This window comes from Haliaeetus leucocephalus, unplaced genomic scaffold, assembly GCF_000737465.1.
Source record: "Haliaeetus leucocephalus isolate CR32 unplaced genomic scaffold, Haliaeetus_leucocephalus-4.0 Scaffold151, whole genome shotgun sequence".
Lineage (NCBI taxonomy): Eukaryota > Metazoa > Chordata > Aves > Accipitriformes > Accipitridae > Haliaeetus > Haliaeetus leucocephalus.
This window is the reverse complement of record NW_010972587.1, coordinates 3,382,127-3,395,519: the sequence shown is the minus strand read 5'-3', so window position 1 is coordinate 3,395,519 and position 13,393 is coordinate 3,382,127. Positions and strand designations below refer to the sequence as shown.

The 13,393-nt window shown below is 40.0% G+C and overlaps 1 protein-coding gene across 3 annotated transcripts in view; it reads right to left on the bottom strand.

The window, feature by feature from the left end:
* The window catches only part of TBC1D15 (TBC1 domain family, member 15), a 35,507-nt gene that overhangs the window by 21,922 nt on the left and 192 nt on the right, over positions 1-13,393 (bottom strand). For all 3 annotated transcript variants that reach the window (XR_774005.1, XM_010561786.1, XM_010561788.1), the window contains exons 2-5: positions 5,808-5,906; positions 5,490-5,564; positions 4,603-4,741; positions 2,034-2,244 (exon numbers count right to left, since the gene is read on the bottom strand). Coding sequence is in view for 2 of the 3 variants with exons in the window: in XM_010561786.1 (XP_010560088.1) it covers positions 2,034-2,244; positions 4,603-4,741; positions 5,490-5,564; positions 5,808-5,906 (524 nt within the window). In the remaining variant the exon portion in view is untranslated. The remainder of the gene's footprint in view (positions 1-2,033; positions 2,245-4,602; positions 4,742-5,489; positions 5,565-5,807; positions 5,907-13,393) is intronic.

The window sequence follows — 13,393 nt, the reverse complement described above, 5'->3', positions numbered from 1 at the left end:
AGTTGCAGTACTCCATTTTAGTTATCAACTTTCCTGTTGCTTATTGCTTTTTATGTGTATATGTATGTGTACACACACACACATTTTCAAATAATAAGCTCTTTAAATAGTGGCAATTAAAAAAACAGCAGCATGGACTCATTAGTTGTAAATTCCTTTTATTAAAGCCTCAAATGGACTAACTGGAAAGAAGGCATAAGGGAAAATCTTCTTCTAAAATTTTCAAGTTTCTAGTTGAGAGTTAATCACAAGAACAAAGTTTTGATTAAGTCAATGCAAACCATTTTGCTACACTGTCAAACGCACTTACTAGGCCTACTTAAAACTTGGTCCTGTTCATTAAATACATATTCTGGGAATTAGAAAATTTGAAAGACATTGCTGCAGTACACAGGCAACAGATCCCATAGATAAGGTATAAAGCTTTCCATGACTCATCATACAACACAGGTGTTTTTCCAGTGTTTGCTACGTAGATTGCCTCAAAAACCTGCCCTAGCCTAGCAGCAACTAGTCAGAAGATATCCACAAATAAGTAAATGCAGAGCAGTATGCTCAAAATGGAACAATTTCCTTGGGGGGAAAGGGGAGTGAGGTGGAGGTATGGCAGGGCAACAATAGTCCCCTGTGCCTGCATAAGTAGTGAAATTAGTTAGGAAAAAAAAATTGAAGGAGGTTTAAGGAAGAACTCAAAGGGAACCTAGAGAAAAAAACTCAGTATTTAAGATGACATCATCCAGGATTTCCTAATCTACAGTTGTACAGAGAACATTCTTATTTACACCTTTATCTTGTTCCCCTAATAGCCTCTCCTTTGGCCTTCTTGACTTTTGCCCTTAAAAAGCTCGCATACAATGCTACAGCCGGTACCATTCCACCAACTGGTCACACTGACCATGCTACCTTCTCCAAGCAGTTGACAACTTCTGATTGTCACCAACTCCAACACCACATCTTGACACTGTCAAAGCCTTTCACAAACCAGTTCAATGAATATACAATCCTCATGTCCTATTGGCTTACTCCCAGCCTAACAGTATTACTGGGCAGCAGCCTTCCCTACTTGTCGAAGGCAACTCTGACCTCATTGATGCCACCCACTGTGAGAAGAGCCCTCTATAAGGATTCCCACAGCCATTTCACTGTCCACCTTTAAATCTGTCATCAGATTATTCTATTGCCAGTGATGACACTGAAACACTTTTGAAAACAGAATACCTGTTACACTGATGTTACACCTGTTATAGCTGTACCTGTTACACGTCACTGTTTCTTCATGCTCTACCTACTCTTATTTACCCTGTTGCCTTCCTAAATTATACTTATGCCTACATGGTGAGAACAGAACATGTTATTTTATTCTGCATTTATGCTATGCCAATCAAAAAGGCTTCTATCAAAGTGAAAAACTTGGAGGTAATACAATATAAATACACAACAAACCCCAAGTATTTAACACTATGATAGGGTTTAATTATGTTTACATTCAGAAAGATGACTTGAAGAGTAAAGATCAAGTGTGAAACATTCCCCACGGCAAGAAATGACAGGGGAACAGAATTCTGGGGGAAAACATTTATATATAAACTGATTTAGTTGACAGTACTGTAAGTTACCTCATACACTGATGTCGATACTCAGATATTTCACACAAAGTAGAAGATCTCAAATTTTAACACAAATTATCCGATTTAAGATAAGTGGTTCATGAAAAAGGATTTAACTTTACACTGAGTGTTCGTGAGAAGCTTCTGTACCCACTAGAGGGAGCTACTAAGGTATTATGGAGCTAATAACACTTCAATAGATTCTAAGCTATTTCATAAATTGATCCAACAATTTTAAAACTTCAGCCTGCATTCCAAATGCATATGTGAAAATGCAGTTTCAGTCACCTTGAAAATTGATTCTACTAATAAAAAAGGGAAGACAAAATACATCAGGAAGCATTAATCTGAAATTCCTTACAGAATTTAAAAAGTAAACCAATAATCCATATTTTACATCAGAACTAAGAGTTGTCTGATACTTACTCATTCAGCACAACATGCTTTTCAAGGCATTTAATCAATAGTTTGCTATCCCCATGATGAAAGTGAAGAGCTGGAAGCTTCACATCATCCTTCAGACAGAACACCAAATAAGACCATCCCATGCCTTCTTTGTTTCGTTTGATTGATTTCAGATCTGTCAAACTGAACAGGAACGACCACTTGCTGTCTCCATTTGCATGAGTTGTAGCATCTTAAAAACAAAATTACCACATGACTTTAGTTTGACTTCCAGTGTTAGTAATTACAAATGCATCGTATGTGTTGCTATTCCTAAAAAAACAAACCCAAACCACAAAACCCAACATTGGTTCTGATAATAAAATGTATACTGTAACTACTGTAACTGCTCTTTCTGGATTTCTCTTTGTGCCTCCTCATCTTCTACAGACTTCTAAAATAATGAGTAAGTCTACCCGACTGCTCCCCTGAAGCTGTGCCTACAGTTTATAAAAGTGATCCAGCAGTTAAATGCACAACTGCTGTCTCAAATGCCAGCAGCAAGCTGAATCCCACCAGCATCTCCACCAAGTAGTACTATTTACTCAAACTAAATGTGATATACATTACAATACTGTATGCTATGTATAGCACACAGCATTAGCCCTGTGTTGTATAAGACTGCTACCAAAGTAATGGAGAAGGAATTGAAAATCTCCCCACCCACCCCTCTCTCCCATACTGGGCAAGCATAGTATACACTCTGCGCAACACTGTATACATTGAAAGATAACGGATTAATTTTTACTTTACCAGAGAACACAAAATTGCCAGCATGCCTGGAGGGAATCTGGCACACCCCCTGGCCTGCTCCCATCAAATTACAGCAAGTGGAAATAAGCATGAAGTGGCAAAGAGCATAATCCAAGTGAGTAGTGCTCACTGACACTCACTTTAGATGAAGATGTACTCTGATGCCTGAAGATGAAAAATCAATACAAACCAGTGATGTAATAAACCATCCTATGCCTGACAGAGATGCTGGTTTTAGCTTTATATCATGCTAGCACTAAAAACTCCTCTCAAACACAGTGTTCTAGGAGCAAGGACTGTGCTTTGCCCAAAAATGTTCATAATCTTACATCCAAACTCATACGTGACATAGATGACATTTAAAACCATCGCAGATATGGTGAAACAAGCACAATGGTCCCAGTTACAGGATGAGAAATAATATAGGGAAAACAAGTATTATGAAGAAAAATACTACAGGAGAATCAGAGAAAAAAAAGATTATTTGAGAATCACTGTCCTTGCTCCCCCACTTTGTTTTTTTAACATAGAATCATAGAATGGTTTGGGTTGGAAGGGACCTTAAAGATCCCCTAGTTCCCCCCCCCCTGCCACAGGCAGGGACACCTTCCACTAGACCGGGTTGCTCAAAGTCCCATCCAACCTGGCCTTGAACACTGCCAGGGATGGGGCAGCCACAACTTCTCCCGACAACCTGTTCCAGTGTCTCACCATTCTCACAGTGAAGAACTTCTTCCTTACATCTAATCCAAATCTACCCTCTTTCAGTTTAAAGCCATTACACCTTGTCCTATCACTACAGGCCCTTGTAAAAAGTCCCTCTCTGGCTTTCCTGTAGGTCCCCTTTAGGTACTGGCAGGCTGCTATAAGGTCTCCCTGGAGCCTTCTCTTCTCCAGGCTGAACAACCCCAACTCTCTCAGCCTGTCCTCACAGGAGAGGGGTTCCATCCCTCTGATCATCTTCACAGCCCTCCTCTGGACTTGCTCCAAGAGGTTCATGTCCTTCTTATGTTGAGGGCCCCAGAGCTGAACGCAATACTGCAGGTGGGGTGTCACTAAGCAGAGCAGAGGGGGAGAATCCCCTCCCTCAACCTGCTGGTCACATTTCTTTTGATGCAGCCCAGGATACAGTTGGCTTTCTGGGCTGCAAGCACACATTGCCGGGTCATGTTGAGCTTCTCATCAACTGACACCCCCAAGTCCTTCTCCGCAGGGCTGCTCTCAATCCACTCATTGCCCAGCCTGCATTTGTGCTTGGGATTTCCCCGATCCACATGCATATCTCTACTGAGACACTGTAACAAAAATGATGTAGCTATAGAATTATTTTGCTGAAGTAAAAAAGACCATATAAGAGAGACCCATGTACCACATTAACTGTGTATTCCATCTCCCCCTGCTGTCGCAGTGTGGAAAGGCATTTGAGTCATAAACCACTTATTTTTTCATTTTCCTTTCTAACATGACATCTAGTTCAAATCCCATTTGTCTGAAAGAATACAAGAGCCCAATGCAGATATAACTGCTACATCACCTAATGATCGTCACAGCAATAAATTACATTTAACATTTATTTTCAATATAATTCTCTAGCAATTTAAAGAAAAAAATACAATGGAGGCAGACAGTAGCTATTCCATTGTGAATTTTTTTCCGCACCCAGAGATTTACCTCTCACCACAAATGACTCACAGCTTTTCAATTCCTAATAAAATCCACAACAACTGTATCTTAAAGGCAATTCCTCAGTTACAAGTTACCATAAAGAAAAAACAAATCAAGCTTATTTTTTAAGTACCTCCATTTGAATGAGGTTTCTTTTTAAAAGAGACTGTGGTGACCATGTCCCATTCTGCTTCATAACTAATTGGACGGTCTGCTCCTCGGGAACATTTTTCTTTAGGAGTCTGAGTCCACTCCACAACAGAACTGGAATCCTGAGCAAAACAAAAAAGTGACTATCAAAAAACGCAAGGCATGAAAATTAAGCTAGTTTTTCAGATTCAACAAGAAGAATAAGCATCTTCGTTTTCACAGATTAAAAGAATCCATAGTATTAAAATCCTAAGAAACACGATACAGTTCAACACAGGAAACTTGGACTTAATGACTAAGACAAGAGGTTTTACTTAATAAATTTAGCATGGTACTAAAATATCCTAGCCTCTCTTGCAGACTCTACCAACATAACAAGCTTTTTATTTAAATGTAAAACTTAAATCTTTCTTCTTTAGTCACATCCTCTTAATACTGCTTAAATACCACATATCACTGCATCTTGGAACCCCCACAGACTTCTATTTTTATTTTCCATTTGAATGGTACCCCTCTGCTTTGAGTCTAATTATGAAGAGTGAATCACCAGACTACAACGTAGCAGATGCAGGGGGACTGGTGACCATGATACACTTAGACTCATTTGGTCTTTACTATTCATACAGATAGCTCCCTTCTATTTTATATATGAACCAAGTAAAAACTAAATACAGTCACCTACACATGCATCCCAATAACCTGAACTGGGCTGCAGTCCACAAATATGATTCCTACATGTAGCTATTAATACCAATGATAATCACATAAATAGATTTTGCTTCCAGTTATGAGATCACCTATGCATAAGTTCATACAAAATAAAATCTCTGGAGAAACAGAATGAAGAACACTGATAACTAACAAACATACCTTCCCAGCACAGAGAATATTGGAAGCATCCAGAGTATCAGCCAGTGGTCTCCAGTCTACTATTACTTCGTTTTCCTACAATACAAACAATCATAAAAAAGTTCAATCCTACACAACAAAATACATATTTCCCTATTTGCTCATGGTATGATTATGGTACAACTTACATATATATATAAATGATGCAGATGATGTCAAACATGATGTGATATTTGTTCATTTACAAAATCCTATATTTAAAAAGACATTTAAGATTTGCCAAACACATGTGCTTTGCCAACAAATACACAAAGTTTCCATAACATATTATGCAAATACCTTTTCTATGACACGTAGTACTCCTGATATTAAGCTGTCCTGGTCATCATTTTTTCCGCAGGATGAATGAATGAAAACTCCTTCTTGCTCATATATAACCTGTAACAAAGTAGATAATGAAATAAAACCCAAGATTTTAAAATTGTTTCTCTCTCCTGCAGTATTCATTATCATTTTGACCCACCTACATAAGTTGAAGTGAACACCGCTACCTTGGTAGGGGCTTTGTTACCTTTCCTTCCTCCCCCATCCCCAAGATCCGAGTCTTTCACTTTAATCAAGAAACAATGGAAAATGGAACTTGTTAAACTTGCTCTCTAAGCAATACACCAACTATTATTACTTTGCCAGTAAATCACAAAATGCATTCAATACCTAGTATTTTTTAAATCAGCAGGCAGGGTTCCTATGGAAATACTACACAGCTTTTAAAACATTAAAAGACTTTCTTACATAGTCTGCCTTTCCCCCACTTGCCATTTAAGCATGTTGAAATGAGAACCTTAATTTAAATTAAAAACGGACAATCTAGTGTAGAAAAGATGAACTCCACAGAAATAAAAAATTGCAGCCTTAGATTAAATAATGGCCCAATCCTACATTCAGGGTGAATGGCAAAGGTTCCATTTCAAAGGTAGAACATGTGACAGCCAGATAAGAGAGTCCTGTAGGAGTACACACTGCCTGCGTAACTTTCGCATTTAAGCATTTATAAAACTCTTCACACTATTCTGATCATGCTCTTAAAAAAAAAAAAATCAGAGAATTCTTGTCTAACAAAATTCAGCAGACTCTTCAAAACTACATGCTATATATACTCTTAAAAGCTCATAAACAATGTAAACGGGTTCTGTGTTAAACAACTCTCTAGAAGAGTGAAAAGTTCCTAATATACCAAACTTAGATTTTGTGGAAGTGAAATACATCAAATGGTAACAGTAACTTTTTTATAACCACGTTAAATTTTCCAACCAAGCTACAAACACTGCCTTAAGAAATACATATTTTTTAAAGGCAAAACCTAATAACTCTTAACTAATCCAAGACAGATGTTATATTTCTTTGGTACTAAAATATCAGAATCTTCTTTTCTCAACTTACTCATTTGTCAGTTTTTACAAATCATTACATCTGCAGTCAGGCCAGTAAAATAGAATTTTAGGTATGTAAGTTTAACTAGCCAGACAAGAATACAGAGCTTAAAAATAGCAATAAAATTCAGTTAACTTGTCCTTTCTGTTGTAGATTTACTTCTTAAATTTCTCTTCACTTTACACAAGCAAGAAATTTCTGAAGTGTCCTGTTTAATCACAGAAACACGAGTTGGAAGAAGCCTCTAGTGATCACTTAGTATAATCTCCCTCTTGAAGGATGATTAACATCAAGTTACCTTTCAGATACTGGAAGCTTTCTTTCCTCTTCTCTATTACAATTTTTTTCTCTTTTCTAACAAAGAAGATCCTCCCTCTATTTCTACCAAATACCTGGTTTTAAATTCAGTCCCTGTTTAAACAAGGCAACTTTGGAATTTATTTAAAATTTTACCTTCTAGCTATTTGGACCTAATCTATCACCCCAACTAGTCAGAAATATGAACAAAAGCGATCAATCACTGGGACAGCTGTTCCAGAAAAAACTATTTGTATCAGAGTTACACTGGTAGAAGTGCATTTCTGTCAATAACGTTAGTAAGTATCACAAAGTATATCTTCTCAGTCTAGAAGGTATGCAATCTAGTATTGTTTTTATTATTTTTCCATCCATTAATCTCTCAGAAGGACAAACGTTTCCTTTCACGGGAAAAGAAAAAGTGTTCCCAATGCCACAGTTGTCATGGAACTGAAAAATTCTATATTGCTCTTCGTAACAGATCCAGCTCCCTGCCTCATACTCCACCATCTCATCTACTGACAGAGGGTCTTGAGAAAGAGGGAACCACAGCACAAAATTCAGGAAAGCTGCAAGAAGCAACAATTGTCTACCCACCTACTACAAAAAAATAGAGGGAAGTGGCAGGATGTAGGCTCAGTTTACATGTCGTGGCATAAGCTAGTTAAGGTTCTGGAAAACTGTTCAAGTATTTATAGTCCACGTCCAGCAGAAAATAACTTTGTGAAGTCCCACTGTTGTATCAGTATCATTTTCTGTGAAATAAATTGTATCATTCTTAATACCGCAAGGACACGGCACAGACAATTTGTACCTACAGCTCATTGTACTGCTTACAACGAGCACTCAACGGGCAACGTTTGTAGCTTTTTACTGCCAGGGACACGCAGGAGCAGAAGGCCTTCAGCATACCACATCAACAATTACAATATATGCCAGAACGCAAGCCAAGTTTTGGGATGAAATGCTTGCCATTTGATGGCAATTTATGGCCCTGTGCTACCAGCTAGTGAAAGACGACAACACTGCACCCAAAGAAAATGAGGTGTAGACAACGAGGTGTAGACAACGAGATGTAGACAAGAAGAAAGGAGAGATAGATTTGGGGCTACCACAGAACAGGGCAGTCCTGCCCTCCTCACCCGTGTATTTCTCACCCTGCCTGTGCTGGGCACCCAAGTACCAGCTGATGTCATGTGCACTGACTGCTCACACCTCACGCTCTCGTTCTTGCCTCTGTCACACACCAACAACCTGCCAAACGCAGGACATGCGAGAGAACGGAGAAGCACAGCAACTCCCCCAGCTAGTTCACGAGTCCCATCTTTCAGACACTTCATACTCTCCGTGTCCTCACCCAACTCACTCTCCTTTTCTGCCAGAGTACAACTCGGGGCCAGCACTGCTCTGCCAAGATGCCATCCAGCTTCTCATGACAGACACCGCTTGCAGCACCTACACAGTGAATCAGCCACTGCTCTGGAGTCATTAAGTAATTACTGTACTGTGCAAATCCTGATTCTAACAAGTTTTCAATAGCAGTTACTACATTTTTGCCTCATATTAGAGAATCAGGTAAAGGACCTCACTGTGGACTGATTCAACAGCTGAAGCAGCAAGCAGGCACGCTCATAAGAAAGTGCTTGAGTAAGAAAGTCTAAACACTCCACAGACTACAATTAAGGAAAAACGGGTCTGTCTGCAAACATTAACAACAGATATAGCAGCTGTGCAGCATTTCATTTTCAGGTTCTGACAGAAGGTAAACCGAACAAAAGATACAACACAGTAAGGAAACAACTACAGCCCAATAAAGTAAATTCAATTTAGGCAATAGTTGTCCTGAGAGACCTTACAGCCACAAAGTGATTATCTAACTTAAAGGAGAGCTCTAAACTAAGAAGAAATATAACTCAATTTAAAAATCTGCATTATGCTGCTTTAATTTCCATCTCCCTCTTCAGAATAGCTGAGATTTCCCCAGAGCTTATTCACACATCCACTGCTAAACTGTCACTGGCCTCATCAAAGTACCTGCTACATCCTTAGTCTGCTTTCAGTGACCAGATACCAGCACATTTGAGTGCTCTGCAAAGCATCAAGCTAACATTACTTGACCAACGTCATCTTCTGCTCCACAGAAGATACACTACAACTTCTGGCATTTGAATTTTAATAAAAATATAAAGCTATAACCTTGTATGTCTTCTGTTTGCTGATCCTATGGCTCAAACCTTTTTGCTAAGACAGTAAAATTTCATGCTAGTCTTAAGAGAATAAAAGTCTTACAAACGCCAAGTTTCTAAGTGGGGGAGTGGGGTTGGGGAGAACCCCACCAATATTGTCCATATTGTGACAAATGAGAAAGCTCGCAACACCAGGTACCACATAAGAAAGGTTTCCTGCTTGACAATAGTATGTTTTTCAAGTTCTGCCTTAGATGCACTGAAGATTTCTTGAACCACAACATATTTCTGTTACTCATGCAACAATAGTGGGATATCAGTGAAAATACAAGTCTATTCAGTAAAAGCTTGAGGTAGTAACACCCTATTTCTACTGTGAACTCTTCTGCAAACGAAATCCTTAATGAATAGAAAGCAGAAAGAATATACAGAAATTTCAGAATTATCAGTGAACTGATTTACATTCAAGCATAATGAAACCTTAACTAAATTCAAAAGAGGCAAAGGCTCCTGTTCACAAAGAAAACCTACGAAGTACACCATATTCAGAAAAGATTATGATTCTGTATATAGTAAATGACAAAGGCTGAAAAAGTTATAATGAAGATTTTAAATCAAGTGCTTAATAAAATGGCACAACAATGCATAGTATAGGAGCCTCCGTGCCCCCAAATTTACCTAGTAGAAGGTGCAGCAAGACACTGCCCACACCACAGAATATATATACACATCCAAAATATTCTGCTATATCTGTGCCAACAAACTACCTGAAGGATGCAAAGCTAATTTCAACACACCATATTTTAAATCTCTTTGCTGGTCGTGGCAAAAAAAAACCCAAACCCAAAACAAACAAACAAAAACCCTCAACAGCAAAGACACACCCCACCTCCCAACACCACAGCTTTACAACATTATATTGTTTAGTAGTAGCTACACTGCTACTTAAACACCTTTAGTTGCTGAACTAGCTTTAACTTCAAGAGCAAGGGCACAGGCAAGTGAAAAATAACTTCTCTGGCAGTCCATGTGTCAATTGGTAATTTGAGAAAGATCTAACAGCCCATGTGCTGAAGATACTTTGAACTCCAGGAGCATAAAACAAAAATCGTTACTGTCTTTAGACCAGCTGTAATAATAGCCTATACACTGACAGACTGAACTTGGAAGTTTGTACTTCTCCCCATATACAACTTTTTATCTCATTTTCTAACATGGCTTTCTGTTGTAAGGGTTGAGTCCAGAGTTGGTTCTCTGAAATAAGGAAACCAAACTGCCATTTGCTAAGCAACAAAAAGAGAAAATATACTTGTTTACACACATAAAGTCAAAAGCACTGAAAAACGAAAAGACTTTACTGCCAAGTTACTTTCAGAAAAAACTGGCAACTCTAAGAAAGGGCAAGAAACTGAAGCTCACACTGTTCTAGTGCAGAAGGTCATTAATAAAGAATGAGTCATGACTCCAGAACTCAACAACATTAACTTAAGTTTTCTAGAACAGAGTTAACCATACAGAGAAAAACACTGAAAAGAACCTTCTGATATATGAAACGGTAAGAAAAAAACAAATAGGACAAAAATCCAAGTAAAGTAGTACATACAGTTATATGAGGTTACCAAATTTGTAATTCATATCCCATTAACGTATGGAGCAGAGACAATAAGAAACAGCAGAGTTGTGAATCCATTGATATTAATGATGTCTGGGAAATAAAAAAAAGTGATAGAGAAAGGGAAGGCAAACAGTAAAAATATAATAGAAACCACAACCTTATACAGTTTGCTGAAACGTGATTGCATGAAAGCTGAGACAATGCAGGCTACCCCAGCTGCTTAATATATTGCCATGTGCATTCCCCTGGAATTACCTTGTGTAATATTTTGCAGAAAAGAACATATACATTAAAATACATTACTTTCATGTGACAAGATCTGCCAAATGAGACTAAAGCACCCCAAAAACTAATGCCTACTACTCTTTCAGAAATCTACACCTGAAATACCTCATTACAACACTGCACAGCCAGAAGGAAAAGTGTAATTAAATTAGGACACCTATAGCTTGGAAACACACCGAAGTGCAAAATGTTTTATGTGAGAATACTGGTTCTGTACCAACTTACGCAGTGTTTATTCCATCTGGAGTGAAGTTTCACTAGTTGTGAGCCCTTCTAAAATCCTGCTGCCATCCAAAGGAACAATTTGTGATCCAAAGTGCTCCCTAGACAAATAGAAAACTAACCCAGCCAAAAATAAGTACACACAGTTTTATGTATTATCTCAGCTTGCTAAATCAAATCACGGAGAGATCAAATGAGTACGGTATCCAAGCAAGCAGAAGTGCAACACGCAGGTGGGGAGATCTAGAGAAGGATGGAACTGCTCCTACCAAGAGCAGTGAAACTTCAAACCAGCCCGGCCACTTCATGAAGTCTGAGAAAACACAACTATCATATTTCCTCTACATCAAAGGAGACATGGCAAAGAATGCTACTGAATTAGAAGTTGCGTTAACAAGTTACATTAGCGTTGTGGATGTGGAATAACTGAAACGAAGTTCTGCAACATCTTAGAGATTTAGTCTCAGGCAAACACTTTTTTTTTTTTTAAAGGAACAACAAATACACAGCAAATTTACAAACAACTAATCCACAATAGTTTTAGCCTCTCACATAAACTAGGATAATATAGCTGCTTTCAGGAGAACCTTCCCAAAGAAGATCCTGATAAAAACCAACCTGGAGAAAAAACAATAAACTGCAAAATGAAAATATTTACCATCACCCAATAAACTGCCGGATTGAGTTTAAAATGGACAAAACTAGAAGAGCAACTTTTCTCTGTATACATAAAAACTGGATGTGCACAGCTAGAAACACCTAGGAGGACAGTATGGCCATCTTTACATTTACAGCACCTAACAGCAGTAAAGAACTTAAAGTTGTAATAACTCCAGCTGAACAAAGTGCCTGCTCCACCAGTTCTGGTTGAAATGAATATGGTAAACTGGCACAAGCAAGATCTCTACTGAATTTTCCTGCCAGCTAAATGCACTCCTCAGCACCCTCCGAGAAGCACAGACATGGCTAATTACATATGTTCTCTTATGCCGAGATCAACATGAGCTGAAATAATCATTCGCTGCCATATGCTGGAAAGGTGAAACCGAAGATTATCATACTCTAACCCTGGCTACATACAGTCAGACACTACACTGAGATTTTAAACTCTAGGTAAAGGATCCACGTGCTCGGGAGCCCAGCATTTAAAAGTAACACTTTTAGAAGACAGAGTCACAGAATAAAAATATTTCTACAATAAAACCATACGGACACAACTCGGATCCGTTGGTGGGGGAGGAGGGAGGCAGAGAGGGTCGCCAACACCTTCCCTCCCGTGACCTCAAACCAGAACAGACACTGGAATCCTTGTCAAGCTCTACCGTTTCATTCAACAACACTCGGCAAGGATCGGCCGGGCGTAAAAACCTTTACATTACCAAATTACCCGACTGACAAGGCTTTGTATCCACCCCGGGGCAGGTCCCCGCACACTACCAGCGCGCAGGCCAGGAAAAAAGGCCAGGAACGTCTACGAGCACCTCCGGGACACGCGGCCACGTAGACGGGACAAGTCTCGTTCCTCCACCTCAGCCTCAGAGCCTGCTCTGCGGAGGCCAAGCCCCGGCCCCGGGGGCCGCCCGCCTACCGGCGGAGAGCGGCCTCTTCCTCCACCGGGGCCGGCTCTCCCCGCAGCCCCGGACAGGGCCCAAGTCCCACCCGCCGGCCGCGACCCCCAACTCCCCTCAGGGAGGCGAAGAGAGCCCACGGCCTCCCACCGCCAGGCCCGCCCAAACGGCGGGAGGGCCGGTGTCCGGAGGGGCGGGCCCGGGCCCCGTGAGGAGACCCCGCGGGGAGGAAGGGGCCCCCGCCCGGCCACGCAGGGGCCCGGCCCCAAGCGGGGCGACCCCAGCGGCGGGGGGGACCCCCCGAGAGGGGGGGGGGGGCGC